We start from the raw sequence: 19,244 nt of genomic DNA, 5'->3' as shown, positions 1-19,244 counted from the left end.
CTGCAAATCATATGACCCTAAACACGTAGCTTTCCTAGCGAAATAGATACCCTTTTTTCATTATTTTTGACACCCTTATCACGTTACGTATCTAACGTGCCCTATCATAAAAAAGACATCCTTTTTATGTGTTTTTTGGTCGTGCATGGTATCCACTCGTCAATGTAAGTGGCCCCCCTGGGGTCCCCTATAAGTACATCTACCATCTAAGTTTGGTTGAAAAATAACTTACAGTTGCTGAGTTGTGTCATAAGAGTCTTGCATGTAAACTTCAACGTTGACCTGAAAATGACCTTTGACCTTAACATGAGACCTCTGACTGCAGCATAACATGCAGGTCACTTAAGTACATCTACCATTTAAGTTTGGTTGAAAAGTTACTTTCGGATGCGGAGTTATGTGTCATGTTTTTGACGGACGGACAGACGACATTTGGATCTTTAAGTCTTGCCTTAATTCACCTCTGGTGGCCAGACAAAAAATTATATTATTCAAAGACGCATTGATCATGGCACACTGCACTAGACTATACTGCACCTTAACGATATGCACTCATCAGAGTAGTGGTTAGTGATTAACAAAACATAATAGCACCAACTTTGCAGTATGAAGCATTATATGACACCTAGATATATCCTTGTGATTTGATTGGTTGTTTGATATCGTTCATTCAGCCCATTTTGCAATGACGTCATCAACCGTGCAATTTTGGATCCATTCATCGTGCAATTTTGGATCCACACGATTTTGTCCATTGCACTCGCTCATGTTATATAAACCAAATAATGAATGTTTTTGCATTCGTGCACTGGACAGAATACTTCATTTGGTGAAAGATGAAATAATGATCCATTCAACTTGGCTACGCCTCGTTGAATGGATCATTTCATCTTTCATCCCATGAAGTATTGTCTATTGCACTCATAAATCAAAGAATTGAAAATATGGATACCAGTATGACTTATCTTTATTAATCACAATTATAGTTCTATCTTTTCCAAGAATACTTAAAAAAAGAAAAGTCCACCCCAACAGAAAGTTGCATCGAGTAAAAAGAGAAAAATCCAACAAGCATAACACTGAAAATTTCATCAAATTTTACTTCACAATCAATGGGAAATACTTTGCCATTCTCCAAGTGAACACAGCAAAGGGCTCCATCAATATACATTGTGCTGCATAATTCATTGGCTTAAACAAAATTCTGAATAAATCTTACTGATCAGTTTCTAAACATTTTCCCAACTTTTCACTGAATAATTTTCAGTCTGTACCCACGTAACTTTCACTGTGGACCCTATTCATTAAATGAAATACAGGAAAAGACTGGATGTCCCTAATGTAATTTCCATGAATAAGACTGATTTGATGTGTGAGCTGGAGATGAATCAAGGCCAACATTGGGACAATGCCAAGATCATTACCTTCTCAATGCATTGCTTTTCAGACAGCTTTTCATTAGACTAGTCTTTATCAACACAACCTAGAATGAAACCTTTGGAACAAGATTGCTTGTGTTAACACAGAAAAATCAAAGAAACAGATCAACAAAAGTATGAGAAAAATTGTTGTATTGCCAATAGGAGGATCTACATAGCATTAGTGATTGCAATATTAAAATGCTTATAACTTTCTCATTATTTGTGCGTATTTTCTCAAACTTTCTTTGTTCTTATTCCCCTTTTTTTTCTGTTTCAAAACAAGCAAACTTGTTCCAAAGGTTTCATTTCCCTTTAATATCAAGGGTCTTCACACATCGTTGGGGATACCCGGACATCTCCCCTGAAGGATCTCCCACCTGACAATGAGCTCAGTGGACAGTATGCATTATCATTGCCAGTCATTGGGCCTGAGCAGGGCTTGTGCTTCTACATATTTACCGCTCAAAGAAGAGAGCTGCAAGTAACATTCACAATGCTGAAATCCTATTAGCATATTAATAATGAAGTACCTCATTCAAGAGTAAACTAAAGGATTAACAAGAGTGTCACTAATACGCTTTTCATAAACCTATCCTCCAATTAGCCGCCTAAGAGTAATGCGGATAATTCAATAAAAATTGCGTTCATAAACTCCGAAAATAAGCCGCATTATTTTTACGAGCGCCTGTCCTGAAAAAGGCGGATAATCGCCATGACAACTGGACACGCCCCCTCCGATGCGGTTGTGTTGGAAAAGGGTGACCTTGTGACCGCACCATGGCAATTATCCGCATTATTTGGAAATGCGTTCATAAACTCAAAATCTTGTCCCGATGCTGCTATTATGCGGATAATAGCAGCATCAGAGTAATGCGGATAACTCTTGTCCTCCTCCAATTTTACGACCAAATTATGCTGCTATTAGCCGCCTAATTCATTTTAATGGGGTTTATGAAAGGGGTATAAGGCATGCACATAATACGCTCGCCTGTAACGCGAAAAATTGAGTTATTGGTCAAGCAAGAAAAGTGGAAAGTAATGACTTCACCTTTGACATTCCGACCTCAAAATCAATAGAATTCCAGAGATCTATGCTAGTATCATAAACACCAAATTATATGAGCCTAGGTTAAGCTAAACAGAAGTAATCACGTTTACAAAGACTTCAGAAGCATAAGATGAAAATGTCAGGGTGACCTTGACCTTTGACCTCAAAATCGATAGGCTCCAGGATCCACGCAAGTATCACACACATTAAAAAAAAAGCCTAGGTTAAGTTAAACTGAAGTTATCATGTTTACAAGGACTGCAGAAGGGTAAGATGAAAACATGTCACTGTGACCTTCACCTTTGACCTTGTGACCTCAAAATCAAAAGGCTTCCTGAAATCCATGCTAGTATCATACACACCAAACATATGAACTTAGGTTAAGTTAAACTGAAGTTATCACATTTACAAAGACTTCAGAGGGTTAGATGAAAACGTCAGGGTGAACTTGACCTTTGATCTTTTGACCTCAAAATCAATAGGCTTCCTGGGATCCATGCTAGTATCACACACCTTCAATTATATGAGGCTAGGTTAAGTTAAACTGAAGTTATCGCATTTACAAGGACTGCAGAAGAGTCAGATGAAAACATGCCACTGTTACTTTGACCTTTTGACCTAAAAATCAATAGGCTTCCTGAAATCCATGCTAGTATCATATACACCAAATTATATGAGCATAGATTAAGTTAAACTGAAGTTGTCGCGTTTACAAGGAAAAGTTAACGGACGGACAGACAGACAGACGGACACCGAACATGATACCATGATATGTCCCATAGGATGGGCGCACAAAAGGAAGCAATCATTATATTTAGCGATGAACATTGAAATTACTCAATTTTGCATGAATCTGGTTGCGTAAGCAGATGATGGCTCTTCTTTTTATACTAGAAATGTAAAACAAAATAGTTCAAATTCAAACCCCATTTTAACAGTCAAGTCCGAAAAAAGTTTATTTAGACTCTATCAGCATCCTCATACTTCAATTTGAAATAAACATCTTAACATGTATTGAGAGGCTGTAAAGCCAGGTGGCCTCTTCTTTCCTAAATGGAAATCAAATTGATTTGCATGACTCAGTACAGAGTGTTGTTTCACAAACAGTATAAAGAGCGACTTAAAAGTCATACTTAAAATCAAAGTTACTTAGAATAAGCACCGGTCTGAATATGATCAAAGGACACACAATACACTGAATGATTTCACTATTATATAGTCTAGCCTGTGTATACTATATGCATGCTGGCTCAGTCCAGTCTCTAACAGGTTAAAAAATAGGTGTTTGAAGGATGTACCCAAACCCAGGGGGGGGGGGCACTTACATTGACGAGTGGATATCATTCGCGACCAAAAAAACACGTAAAAAGGATGTCTTTTTCAAGATAGGGTGTGAGGGTGTCAAAAACACAAAAATAATGAAAAAAGGGTATCTATTTTTGCTAGGAAAGCTACGTGTTTAGGGTCAAATTTGCAAGGGTGTAAAAAAATCAAGACTAAAATGTTTTATAAAGGATCTAATTTTTGCCCCAAGAGTCAACAGTACGTGTATAGAGTACGATTTGCGCGAGATGTGGGGCTAATGTAAAGGTAAAACTGACGACCGACGTCCGTGACATACAATATAATCGCTGTACTTGTTTAGGGGATCAACTCAGAGAATACTTGCCAGAGCATTTTTGTTTCCAATACTTGTTAAGGGTAGGGTTTCACATGCCAATACTTGTTAAGGGGTGCATTTTTAGAATAAGGAAAATATGTGTTAAGGGTGCTTTTTGAGACCCCATGGTCGCGCATGGTATCCACTCGTCAATGGAAGTGGACCCCCCGGGACTCAAACATGTATTCCAGACATTTTGTTTTTTAACAAAATATGTTCATCCCTTTAAGCACATTTAATGGAACAAACGTTTAAATCTGAATGGTTCAGCTCTATCTAGCCAATATACTTCATGAAAACTCCATACACGCACATAGCTACATTATGTACAAGTACATCACATAGGGAAATTGACATGGTATTTGTCAATTAGAATGTAATAAGGAATCAATGAAATTCTGAAGATCCTACACTTAACAAATTTACTTTTATATTATGTGCATTGATAAAAGATTCTAAAGCAACGAGTTGAATTGGGATAAAGAATGTCAACTAAGCACATTATAAAACTCCTATTTATACATGTAGGTTTCCATATTATTTTCATCATCATAACTTGGAGTTTAAATGAGCCTTGCACAAATATTTGATTACATACTGTACATGTAATTTTATCATGTTTCAATGTTCTCACGGCTGCACCTGTAAAATTAAATATTCAGTTTCAAAAGGAAGTTCTCGAACACAAAATGAAGGGAAAATGAGAGGATTTCTGTACTAATTGGTGATTCTGCTTCATTCAAATATTTTGAAAACATACATGTAAGAGCTACATTTTTGCAGTTTTAATTTGTCACCAGTGTGTACAAAATGAGATCTCTTTTGAATTTTATCCAAGTATGTCAGGCTGTTTGCCTCTCTGCCAGCATAAATCCCCCACAACTCACTGACATTATTTTCATTTCTTTCTTACCTTTCATCAGTAACATCCATGTTGTACTTGGTAGTAAAATCCAATGGTTCAATCAATTAAATATCAAATCCAGTACTTCTGGTATCAAATCTATAGCAGCAAGTTTTTCTATTGATATAAAGCAGGCTAGACACAAAATTCTGACCTTCGCTACCAGGAAAATATTATTTCCTTATTCAGAATGAGTGTATGATCAGAGTCCAGAATTTAGGAGTTATTATTTGAAGGGCACTAGTGAAACTCATAAAGGGTAACATTGAATGAAATATATCTGAAATTTACAAAAACAACTATTGACAAAAAATAGGCCTATAGTGTAAAATGAAATTTTATTTCTCACTGTTTCTTAACTTATAAAATGCTTTAATTTGAACTTATCACAATAGGGATACATGATGCATAGTAAATCAGTGGAAAGTTTTCTTGCACATATACTGCATGGCATATTTACACATCTGATGTTTGGTATTATTCTTAAAATATAAGTTCTTGAACATGAACTGAGAGTCCCCCAAAATGACTCACATAGCAGATTAGATAGACTCCATGAATACAGCACTATTGGCAATAGCCCCATGAAACATGAAATCAATGCACTACTCCATCATTAATGTCACAGATTATGCAATCTCTCAAATAAGCTGAGCCACTACTGGTAGGTGTCTCTTCTGCACAACTTTCATGATGCAACGGTCTAGAAACGAATCAGATTCCTCTGGACAGAGCAGTCGGTCAGCATGCAAGCCAGGGGGGGGGGCACTTCCATTTATAACAAGTGGATACCAGGCGCGACCAAAGAAAAACGCGTAAAAGGGATCTCTAGTTTCCAAGGGCATGTTACGCATAACATAATAAGGGTGTCAAAAACATTAAAATACTGAAAAAAGTGTACATATTTTGCTAGGAAAGCTACATGTTTACATTCAAATTTGCAAAGGTATAAACCAGACTGAAATGCTTTATAAAGGATGTATTTTTTGCTCCAACGTGTGTTTAGAGTCTGATTTGAGAGAGGTATGGGAGGTGGGGTGGTACTAAACCCGATGTAAGTAGAGGTAAAGCTGACGTCCATGACATCATAACAGTTAAAATATCGCTATTTAGGGGGTCAATTCAGGGATTAGTTGTCAAGGGTACCGTTTTGTTTCTAATACTTGTTAAGGGTTGGGTTTGGCATGCCAATACTTGTTAAGGGGTGCATTTTCAAAATATGGAAAATGCTTGTTTAGGATGCTTTTCAAAACCAAATGGTCGCGCCTGGTATCCACTCTCAATGGGTGTGTCCCCCTCCTCAGGCATGAAAGCAAAGTGACGGACCTATATCTTGGTCCAGATTGGGGATCAAGTAGGACTGAATTTTGGAGATCAACTTTATTAAAGTACGGATACAAACCAAATATACCCATTGTTTCTTTATAAAGTATTCAGGAAATAATTTATCCTTGGTTTGACTGGCAGTATTATCCTTTTTTCTCTGAAAAATAGTTATTGGCAATCTAAACACAGATGATTTTTTTTTCTTTTATGCGTTGTCAAGGCCTGGTATACTTATTATTATCCAAAACATCCAATAACCCAAACATTGATAACTACCAACTTCAGCACCAAAGTCTCAAGCAATAAGCACTATTAAAAGCAACAGTGCACACTCCCTGGTCCTCTTTTGATTGTTTGGATCCAATAAGATATTGAGGGGTACATCAAGGAAGACACACACAAATAAAGTAGGCATACATTTCCATAACGTTGACAAAGTTAAGAACTGAACATACACAAATCTTACCTGCAAGGTAAAGAATTTGTCATCTGATACTTTACAGCATTAACTTTATCTAGACTGCATGAAGACTACTTGTCAAATATCAACTAAAACATACCTTTTCCTTTTCAGTTAGCATTCACTTGATAGAAAAGTACAAAATGGTAGTCCCTTCTGGTTGAATTACACACAAACATGCACTGCCTGCTATTATACTTGCACTGCAATGCTAAAGGGAAATCCCAGGGGTTTATTTTTATCACTAGCTCTTTATTTGTGCGTCTCAATGAATTTTTTATCATAATATTTGATAAAAAAAGACTTCCTTTCATGTGCATTCATCCATATCTCCATTGAGCATACCTAGGAGCTTCAGGTCTTTGAGCACTGCTGAATGCAGATTTATTTCTTAACAATATTAATGCAGAAAGCTTTCTTTAGGCAACCTTTGCGAAGGCTGGTGGGGAAAAAACAGGCAACTTAAGAGAAAAGAAAAGGGAGTGACATACTATTTTGTAAATGATGAAAAACCCTAATTCATGTAGCAATGGCCTCAGTATCAAGCGAGTTGTCTTTACAATTCATCAACAAAACTCACAAAAATGCATATACTCCACCACCCGTCCCCCATCCTAAAAAAAGTTTGGTTAACTTTTGAGGATATGATACCTTGACACGCCGATAGAAGCGGATTGGGATCATGTTCTTCAGAGAAGAGGTGCCCAGGCCTAGGACTTTGTCTTATCAGGTGATCCAACCAGTAGTCTATCACTTCCTTCTTCCCTTCTCTACAGGCACAACAGACGAGCAGTTTCAACTCGGATACATCCTCTAGAAGTCCTGGAAACATGGAGATGAAGATTCATAAAATGCTAACACAGATAAATAGAATCAGTACTCACCTTTTAAGGAGAATGAAACCTTTGAACAAGATAACAGATCATCGAAAGTTTGAGAAAAATCTGACAAATATGGGAGGATGGCCATAGCATTAATGATTGCAATATTCAAATGCTCATACCTATCTCAATATTTGTCTGATTTTTCTCAAACTTTCTTTGTTCTTATTCTTTGATTTTTCTGTTTCGACACAATCCTACTTGTTCCAAAGATTTCAATTCTTCCCCTTCAAGGAAAAAGGACCCTCACTCATAATACTCCCTATGACAAAAAGGGCACCCCCCCCTTCTCAGACAACTACCCCTCGCCAGAACAAGCTGCATGTTCAATGACAAATACTATATGGGCAACTACTTCCTAAAATAACTTGATTATTATCCTCACCCTCCCCATCATTTCAAGTATTATCAACAATATCATTAATATCACGTTTCATTTGGGTAGGCAGGGTGGGGGTTATACTGTCCTCAGGGTGCTTGTTTTGTGGGGTAGTTCTCCACAGATTAATGTCATCACATAAAGGGGTGGTTGCCCAAGACGGTAGTTTACGGACAAGTCCAGCCCTACATCCTTGTCAATATGCATATGAGGCAACTGATGACATCATCCACTCATTTTCTTTTGTTTTTCAGTATATGACATATGAATGAATCACAATAATTTTCACCTCACTGTCATGTGAAACAAAGTCTTATTTCTCCCAAATATGTAAAATTGCCATTGTTTCAACATATTTTGGTTCAGTCAAGTTTCCCCAAAAATCTGTAAAAATTGAAACATTTTATAATTGAAACCATGAAGCACAAGAGAAATAGTAAGAGACCATCATCGACTCTCATTTGCATATCACCAAGTTACAGTGCATATTAGTTTTGTGAAAAATAAGCGAAATTTGAAAATGTCATAAGTATAACTTTAAATCCAAATTTGATGAAATTTTTAGAGTTATTATCACTCGATTTTTCTCTATTGATTCAAATCAACATTTTTCTAGGGTGGACTTGACCTTTAATTCTACAGGATGGGAATCATTCAGACTACTGGAATTGGCAGCCATTACTTTTTTATTAGGGGGGCCCAAAGAAGATTCATAGAGCTATGTCGATGCATTTATTGTCTTTTGTTGGACAAAATACGCAGCTCTCCAGTTAGAAATCAGTTAAACCTCTCAATATCAAAAACCTTGATTCCAAATATACAGTGAGCTGCTAACTTGAAAAATTAGAAGTTATACAGTGAGAAAGATCTAAAACTTACCTTCATCCATTTCCACCAGTTTAGTGATAACATTTAGATGACCCTCAGTAGTAGCCACCTCCAGTGCACTCCTTCCCTGTGTGATCAAGCAAATACTGTATCATTCCACAGTTGATAAGAATTCCAAATTCAGATTGATAAGCATGATTCTGGTGATGTGAATTACTCTCCCACTCTTCCTTATATCAATCTTCCCGCATACATTCGTAATTCCGAAGCTTCGTTATTCCAAAGGTTTGGATATTCCGAAGGTTTGTTAAACCGAAGGTTCGTAATTCCGAAGGTTCGTTAATCCAAAAACAAAGTGAGGTTCGTAATTCCAAAGGTTCGTTAATCCGAAAACGAAATGAGGTTCGTAATTCCAAAGGTTCGTTGCTCCAAAAACGTAATGATTAACAAACCTTATTTCGTTTTCGGACTAACGAACCTTCGGAACAACGAACCTTATTTCGTTTGCGGACTACCGAACCTTCGAACATCGAACCTTATTTCGTTTTTGGATTATCGAACCTTCGGAATAACGCCACAAATGTTCAGATTAACGAACCCCTCACGTTTTTGGCTTAACGAACATCGAGGTATAGGCAATTTAGGTGTTTCGGAATTACGAACCTTCAGAATTACCAAGTGTAACCCAATCTTGCAGCCTGTACTTTGTTGGAAGAAGAAGAAACCCAAACTGAACAAAAAAAATATTCATGTATTACAATAGTATTACCATGGAGCTATGTTTAATAGCTCCATGGTAATACACGGATAGTAAAATGCTGATATACACTACATGTACATGTACTGTACAAAACAAGATGATTGATTTAAGTTGTTCAGAATCATTTTGCTGATGTTATTGATAATTTCAATTTCATTACATATGAATATCATGCACTATAAAACAATGCCCCAAATAGACAGTTATACACAATTACATAAAATAATGACAACAGACCATTCCCCTGTATGTAGAAATATAAAATCTGAAGATTTTTTGTTTCACAAACTGCAGATTTTTCTTTCTCAAACTGAAGATATTTTGGTATGTTTCCTTGACAATCTGTACAGCAGAAACTGATCGCACCTCACCCAAGTTCATGGTTTTATAAATACATTTAGAAAGTGGGTATTTCAGAGGAAGTAGGATTTCCCTGTGAGGAATTCCCAAGCCCTACCTGCCTATCGCTGAATCAAGGGGAGAATTTCATGAAAAAAATAAACCTGTTATAAGCTACTGAAATCCTTGTATCTGATTGGATCAGAGCAAATAAATCAGTGAAAAAAAAAAGAAAATCCATAAATAACCATTCCCCAGATATGAATCCAGCTGGTTCATATTAAGGCCACCGCACACCTTACGACTGTTTGCGTTCCGATTTTGAAACAGATCACATTTTGCTCATTTTCTGAAAATGTGAATGGAAAATATCATTTTATTAGAGGTTGAAATTAATTGAAAGAATAATAATATAACCATTGTGAAAGATTGCAAGCCTTTATTTTGGAGTAAAGGCCAAATTAGTTTCATACCGTAGTCAATCGTATGACTGCTATGACGGCATATTAAATTTGCTCTTATTCTAAGAAGGATTAAAGCATTGTCATATATCATAGGTATTATGCGATGATTTAGAACATTACACAGTAAGATATTCTATGTTTCAATAATAGCATCAAATTCTACTATGTTTTATTCCAAAATCGGGTCGCAGACCAATCGTAAGGTGTGTGGTCGCCTTTAAACACCATACAATACATGTTATAGTGCAATATGTAATGCATGGGCAAGTGAGGACCTGGCTTTTTTTTGCTTTATAAATTGTTCATGGAAGAAATGACCTAATTTTGGCAGTGATGATTTTTTTTCCTTGTTAAATTTTTCTTGGATCAAATGACCTGTTTAGTAGTGAAGACTTTTTTTTTGGGGGGGATGTCAAAATTTCCCCATACATAATGCCAGCATTTGGAAAATCCTGGATACGCCCTTGCATTACATGAAATTGACAAATATGATGGCATTCCCCAACAATAGCAATAAACTTCAACTACAACACTATACTTTAGCTGGAACCCATTTCATTTTCAATATCAAATACTTTTGAAATACATGTACATGTAGGTTTAGATTGACTGGTGTTCAAAACACTGTGAGTGAATATCTTATGATGTGGATGATCTAATAAAATACATTAAGCTTATTGGAAGTGGGGGGGGGGGGGGTAGCCGGATTTCAATTTATGCACCCCCCTCACATCTTATGATGTGGATGACCTAATAAAATACATTAAGCTTATTGGAAGTGGGGGGGGGGGGGTAGCCGGATTTCAATTTATGCACCCCCCACATCTTATGATGTGGATGACCTAATAAAATACATTAAGCTTATTGGAAGTGGGGGGGGGGGGGTAGCCGGATTTCAATTTATGCACCCCCCCCCACATCTTATGATGTGGATGACCTAATAAAATACATTAAGCTTATTGGAAGGGGGGTAGCCAGATTTCAATTTATGCACCCCCCCCCCCTCCGTTCCACAATAACAATTTGTATTCTGATTGTCATTTGATTTGAAACACAGATTTTCCAGTACAAAACCATAATTTTAAAGAGAAATGCCAGTAGTTGCAGTAAACACTGATTTCATGAAAAAGTCTGTAAAACCAGGCTTAATTGTCAGTATATCATCGAGGATCTAGATCTGGTACAGTCACAAAAACTGAACTTTGTGAAATCTTGAAATCTACGCTGAAAAATATTCACACTGAAGATCACCAACACAGATAAGCGCACGTGGGACAGTGTATTATTATTGCTTTGAATGTCGTGCCTGACGCTTGACCCAAATCCTGCGCTTATTTGCTAATTTCTCAGCAATTACACAATTTCTTCCAGAATCCTTTGGCACATATTCTTTATTTACACAAACAGACACTTTGGTGGTCATTTCATTGGATTCTGTACGAACTCATTTTGATATCGTTACCAAAACTGGCATTTACCTTTAATTTGATCATTCAAAGCATATTTTCAATATTTCAGCATACTTTTAATACTTTTCCAACTTGGATAAAACTTGTGCTACTTGTTTGAATTCTCTCTACCCTACATTGTATTGTTTGCCTTGATATCATCATTTCACTTATTTATTTATCAATTTATATAATCATTTCTTTATTAATTATTTTCTTTTTTTGGGGGGGGGCAGAAGTGAAGATGAATTTCCTGTATAGTATTATTGGATATCTACTTTTATCCAATCATATTACACATGATGCTACAGGGGGCAGTTTTATAAAGCTGTTCGTAAATTAAGAGCGACTTTAAAGTAGACACACGAAGAAAATTTCACGAAAGTGATGATTATAGACAAATTATATATGGATGGAAAGGTATTGTCTTTTTATACACAAATATGTCACTAAAAAGTCTTATAGATGTCGTGGAAATGCAAGAAATGAAATTATTAGACACCCTTCTCAGCCCCCCAGACCGACAATCACGCAGCCGAAAACGGTCGAGAATAATGACGTCACACAATCGACGTGCTCATCATCTCTCTGTGCATCATGCACTGAATCACCTTACTGACCTGTTCAATATCTTCCGAATTTACCGTTTTCTTCATGTAATGTGATATTCAATTTCTGTTTTCGACAACTTCAGACCAAACGTGAATCAGAACTGTGTTCCTTTGCCCGTTTTTATTGAATTGTGGACTGTAAAGACCAATTTTGTCCACTGCAGTCGTCATTGTGTTGCTCCACTCCAGTCAGTGAGTGAGTGCGTCGCTGCCCAAATAATATAAGTAGAGAATCTAATCAAGAACTTGAAAATCAAAAGCAGCAATTAAGAAGTAAGATTTAATAAATACAGGACTGAATAGAATCTCACATGAAAATAAAAAGAGAAAAAAGAGCTGATAGGAATGGGGAAGGAACATAATTTAAAAAAAATCCAGAACCCAAAAAAAATCAAAGAGTTTCGAACCAGGATCCCCGCACTCATAAAAAAACTTCGTGCGAACAGATTTGTCCACAGACCATGTCTTTCTTTACAACTTGTTCATAACGAACAAAGTGCGTTCGCTGCTGTTGCCTCGCAGTGCTTCGGCAATCCAACTGCAATTCCAATCATTTCGCGATCATATATTGCCGTGTTTTTTTGTGGTTCCTGAACTTGCTACGTAATTAAATTTCATAATTTTTATTCAGTTGTGAAGACGAATGTCTATGCTTTATATTGATAATAATATCAATGTGGTGCAAGCATGATTTCTAAGTGAAAATATGCTTTGTTTATTCACGTATATTTCTTGAAAACAAATAATTTTTTCTAAGCTAAATATCGGTTACCAAAATATGTTAAATGTGCATTTCATTTTACTGTTCAGAAAATTCAAACTTTTATCTATGTAATAAGACCAATCTTGAGAGGAATAAACTATTCTAAGAGCAAAAAACGCTGATTGGAAAGATCGTCTTCAATGGGCTGCTGTCAGCTCAGCTGCTCACTGCTCGTGGTGTGACGTCACTCAGCTGGAGCTCGCCAGAGGACGGACGAAGGCAGAAATATGCCATGAAAATAAGTCATTTTTGAGAGCTGATTTCTGCAAACTCTAATCACTATTTTAAAAGGTGAAGTTATATATCTGATTAGTAATACTTCCCCTTTACAATGATGACCAAAAAGTCATTATAAGATACTTTTGATTCTTCGGTTGTCTACTTTAAGAACGACTGGTGAACCTTTCTTACAAGTTGAACCATCGCCAATGAACATTTTGGTGTATACCATTCACCACAAGAAAGGATCACCAGTCATCCTTAAAGTCGCTCTTTACTTACAAACAGCTTTATGAAACACCCACCAGGGGCCCGTTGCAACGGTTGCATAAAACTTTTTACCTGAGAAAACTCAGGTTGTTTTTACTGGAGTTTTTGCCCTGTGCTAAAGTCAATGGCGGAAATCAGACTAACCTTAGTTTTCAGTTTTTACCAGAGTTTTCTCAGGTAAAAAGTTTTATGCAACAGGCTTCAGGTATACAAGGCCGCATGTACATGTCTTACCTCTGTATTCTTACAGTGTGGTTCTATGCCCCAGCACATCAACATAAGAGCAGCATCAACATCTCCCTTCCGACAAGTCGCATGAAGGAAACCGAACCGAGAATACAGCTCCTCTTGGTCAGATCTGCCGGGCATTTCCTTTAATGACTGGCTTACCAATGCTGCCCTCTGTAGTTCAATACGACGTGAAGATTGACTGTAGAAGGGGAAGAGCTTGTCTTGCACGTCGTCCTCAGGAAGCGTCTGCATGAAGCTGTATGCTGCTTTAACAGGGTCCCGATGCTGCTCAAGTATTTCTAGAAGTGCCCGGTAAACATCTGAAACAGGAAACAAGATTAACAATACTCCCATGAAGATATGAGTGCATGAGATTAATCTAAAGAAATGAGCTTCAAAAGACATTAATACCAACTATTCAGGAAAAAACAACTGGAATCAAATTCAGGAATAGAGAATGGCATAACAAACCGTGAGCTGGGGTTCCGTTCACAGCACCACCACTAATATCACTTCACATTATCTGAAGAATCCATGCCGACCACCTCTATGTTGGGGTGGGGGGGGGCATTTCCATTGAGTGACGGACAGACACCGAGCGTGATACTACAATACGTCCCGTTCTACAGACGGGCATGTAAAAAGGAAAAACCTAAACCTAATTGGAGCATAATCATATTACATAATTTATGAGTAAGCCTACACGTTCGATGTTAAAATTTGTTAAATTTTCATTATTTTATTCCTTGTTCACTTTTTCTTCACAATTTTAACAATCCCTTGATTATTCTGATTACATGACGTATTGATAGTTTGATTTTATTCTCCTTCAAAAACTTGGATCAAAGATCTCCTCATAACAGATGTGAAAATAAGTTTTAAGTAATAGTACATCTCACTACACGGCAAAATGATCATGTATAATCAATGGCAAATCTCAATAGAATAATAACAATGTTCATTTGAAAAGAAAGCATGGTGTTCTTGCATGGTCATCCAGAAAGCTTTCGAATTCTAAAGAGGTGTAAAACTGAAGCATCCAGAAGGTCTGTAATTAGCTTCAGATACATGATTATAATCTCTGGCTTAAACAGGATATTGGCTGATGTTTTCACTGCACGGCATCTATAGGAAGTAATTCATACAGGTTATTGAGGAAACCTATGATTAGCAAGGGACACCAAATAACTCTATCTATGCAAGTTGTATACATGCAGCTCCATCTTGTTCAAGCATTTTGTAATGTAGACAAAACTGTTTCACAGAAGTTGCCGAGAACAATATCTAACAACTTTTAGATGCTATGCAAAGTTAATAATATATAGACTAGATGATGCAAATGAATATGAATCAAGGGTAAAAAAGCTCAAACGAATCATTTGATTTTCCGTTTACATGTATGTCATCATGAGGATAAAAAATGAGCGTAAAAATGGTGTATCATCTCCATAAAGAGATCTGACAATACCTGAAAGCATGCAGAGCTGCATTCAAAGTTTTTTTTCAAACTGAAAAATTATGGTTCAAAGATCAAACCCTGAGGTACACCATAATTGCAACACACATGCCTAAGACACAGAATTTGAATTGTAACTCTCTGCAATCTATTTGAGATCTAAGAAAAATCTGAAGTCATGTACTCCAAAGCGACCAACCCCTAAAATCAAGGTACATGTATATTTGTTTTGAACTCTATTGGTATTAACTCATTCAAATCATTCTTTATAATGTACAAGTTTATTTATTTGTAGAAGTGCTTTCTTGGAGTCAAGTGCCAGGAGAATTTTTGGTGGATTATTCAATTATTATCTCCATGCATATAGATGTTTCCTGTATGCTGATTGAAGAGGTTTCCTGAGAATGTAAAGATAAGATAACCCTTCAAACGTTCATTGAACCCCTCAAGAAAATTGAAAATAACTTGGCAATAAATATCAAGATGGAAACTGGTCTGAAATTATAATTCAGATTCAGATCAGACTGAGGTATTTATGGAAAAGAAATCTGATTCATTGTACAGGGTACACCTATATCACACAAACTTTGTATAAAGGAGGTACTCAATATTAGAAAAAAGTGTAGATATCTGATTTAGAAATAAAATTATTAATAGAATAACATTGATAATTTTCAATCAAATGTAATCCTTGATGCTCTTTGTGTGAAAAGCTTTGCATTTGTTTAGTAATTATGTTTGCATCAATATGATTTCTTTTGTTCTCTTTTTCTTTCCTGTAATAAATACATGTACGCATAAGAATAAGTCTACTATACTTTCTTCATTTCCAAGGGGGATCCACACTTTACAAGCTTTGCTTTTTATTGGATCCCCCTCATTTCCATTTATTATACTATTTTTATTTGTTTGTTTTATGAAGTAAGAATGCCCTTCTGTAAAATTGTACTTGATTTGCATTACTTTATATTACTTTGATTATGGTTTGAATAGAAATGAAACAAAAGAATTGAATTGAATTGAAAAATTGAATTTCAGTATGTAAACTGGTAAAAGAAATGGGAGTATGACATAGGACTTTGAATTAATGTTAAGGTGGTCTAACATGAATGGCAATTCGGTGGCTTCACAATATATTGTGTCACCCAATGACCCATCGGTTGTAGCTGACAGGCCAGAAATCACAAAGCCTCATTGGAAAAAGTTGAAATCTGCTGAGCGCACTAGTGCATGTAATGCATGCAATGGTGCGCTGACTGACGCGGCTTGGCCAACTTTGCTTAAAATTATGCTGTTTACCAGGGTCTAGGAGGTAAACTGGCTGCAGGTTTGTTTGGGAAATTTAGACCATTTTCACAGAATTCTTGCTCTGCATATCACAGTTTTCATTTTTTAAGCATCTTTACGCAAGCACTACATGCTGGCTGTGCATAGCCTGCGCATGATGATGACCCCGGGGGGGCCACTTCCATTCACGAGTGGATACCATGCGCGACCACGGGGTCTCAAAAAGCACCCTAAACACGTAATTTCCATATTCTGAAAATGCATCCCTTAATAAGTAGGTGCCAGGTAAAAATGGCAGAGGTAAAAATGGCAGAGGTAATAATGGCAGAGGTAATAATGGCGGAGGTAATAATGGCAAAGGTAAAAATGGCAAAGGTAAAAATGGCAGAGGTAAAAATGGCAGAGGTAAAAATGGCAGAGGTAAAAATGGCAAAGGTAAAAATGGCAGAGGTAAAATGGCAGAGGTAAAAATGGCAAAGGTAAAAATGGCAGAGGTAAAAATGATAAAGATAGGCTACATTATGATTATCATCCATGACCGGATTCTTGTCGACGAAATGGGCTATAAAAACTGATTAAATATTATGTTGTTTATTCATCATTTAAGATCTAAACTCAATCATTTTCTTGCCAAAATGATTTCATTAGTGACTGCATGATGAAAGGATCTTAAGCTCGTAAACAGAACAATGCTTTACATACAAACCCAACGATTTTTAAAATGTAAACACCAATGTGTGCAGCCACTAACCCTCTGAAACGAACAAGTTCGGGTCTACGTCGAACTACTTTCATAATTTAAACTGGATTTAAAAAAATAACTGAACATTCTGTAATAAAAGTATTTTTTTAATTTCCATATCATGATGGATCATGATGAATAGATCCGCCAGTGAGTGATGTCACTGGCTGATCCATGGGGCACAGCTGGCCCGTGGCCCCCCCCCCCCCTTGAGAAGTAATTATTAAAATCTTAGCAAATATGCTAACTCAAGTGTGCCCCCTTTTTAAAGCGAGACCCTTTTCTGCTTGCTATTTATTTTGTTTACGAGTTAGTAGGCGGAAAACTTTTTTGCATGTCATTTTTCAGGAAAATGTGCCCCCCCTTGGAAAATCCTGGATCTGCCCCTGATTAATGTGATACGTTAAATGTAAATGATACAATTATTGTTCAGTCTTTATAGAGCAATACCTCAATGCAGCTAGTCCAAGTGGATGCCAGGTTCCCAAAGGGTTTGACGTCATATATGGGAAGCTGCCCCATGACATTTTATGCACTAAAAAATGGTTCATAATTGCTTTAAAAATATTTCAGGAGCGTCAGTGAAATGATTTGTCGCTTGATATAAACTGAAGATAAATTGTTTTGGGGGGATTTTTCTAGAAAATTACATTTCATTAATATTTTCTATACACCAAATATGGGAAAGCTGCTCGCAAATGACGTCACCATTGAAATATAAAAGAATAGCTTTTTAAATCTTTGATTGATTTCGTAAAACCCTCACCATTATCTTTTTATTTTTTTCTGCTATTCTACAATGACTTTTAAACTTCCCCTGTAATGAATTAAGTTCAATTGCGATCAAGAGTGTGCTTCAAATTGAATACTAATACAGCGATTTGACATGAGAAGGCCATGAGAGTCCAGAAAAAATAGGATATTCTAGCCAAAAGATTATCAATTTGGTGTAGACGATCTATCTATGATTTTAAGAATGTCACCCTTTCCATTATTTTTATTTTCTTAAAACCTTTCTTAGTTAATCTATGTAGGGCTTACATGCGGGGGCTTTTTGATTTTTTTTTTCATGGGGGTTGAAGACTCTTTTTACCTATACCATTATGACCTCTGCCATTTTTACCTCTGCCATTTTTACCTCTGCCATTATTACCTCTGCCATTTTTACCTCTGCCATTTTTACCTTTGCCATTTTTACCTCTGCCATTTTTACCTTTGCCATTTTTACCTCTGCCATTTTTACCTCTGCCATTATTACCTCTGCCATTTTTACCTCTGCCATTATTACCTCTGCCATTTTTACCTCTGCCATTTTTACCTCTGCCATTATTACCTCTGCCATTTTTACCTCTGCCGTTTTTACACCGAGCCAATAAGTATTGGCGTGTGAAACCCTACCCTAAACAAGTTTTGGAAACAAAACGATACTCTATATTCCCTGAAATGAACCCCTTAACAAGTACAGGAATGTTTTATTGTTACGGGTCCTTCGGTCGTGGGCTTTACCTTATTTGGTTTAGTACGACCCCACCTTCTACACCTCGCGCAAATAGGACTCTAAACACGTAGTGTTTGGGCAAAAAGGACATCCTTTATAAAACATTTTAATTTTGTTTTACATCCCCGCAAATTCGACCCTAAACACGTAATTTTCCTTGCGAAATAGATACCCTTTTTTCATTATTTTTGTGATTTTGACACCCTTTTCACGTTACGTATGTAACGTGCCCTATCGTGAAAAGGACAT

The 19,244-nt window shown here is 36.6% G+C and overlaps 1 protein-coding gene across 1 annotated transcript in view; it reads right to left on the bottom strand.

Annotated features, from left to right (window-relative positions):
• Positions 1-19,244, bottom strand: part of LOC121415316 (leucine-rich repeat serine/threonine-protein kinase 1-like) — an 87,246-nt gene that overhangs the window by 49,318 nt on the left and 18,684 nt on the right. Inside the window, exons 2-4 of the mRNA XM_041608495.1 lie at positions 14,016-14,332; positions 8,959-9,034; positions 7,471-7,641 (exon numbers count right to left, since the gene is read on the bottom strand). Coding sequence (XP_041464429.1) covers positions 7,471-7,641; positions 8,959-9,034; positions 14,016-14,332 — 564 coding nt within the window. The remainder of the gene's footprint in view (positions 1-7,470; positions 7,642-8,958; positions 9,035-14,015; positions 14,333-19,244) is intronic.

Source organism: Lytechinus variegatus, chromosome 5 (assembly GCF_018143015.1).
Source record: "Lytechinus variegatus isolate NC3 chromosome 5, Lvar_3.0, whole genome shotgun sequence".
In the NCBI taxonomy this organism is placed as follows: domain Eukaryota; kingdom Metazoa; phylum Echinodermata; class Echinoidea; order Temnopleuroida; family Toxopneustidae; genus Lytechinus; species Lytechinus variegatus.
This window is presented reverse-complemented; position numbering and strand designations above follow the sequence as displayed.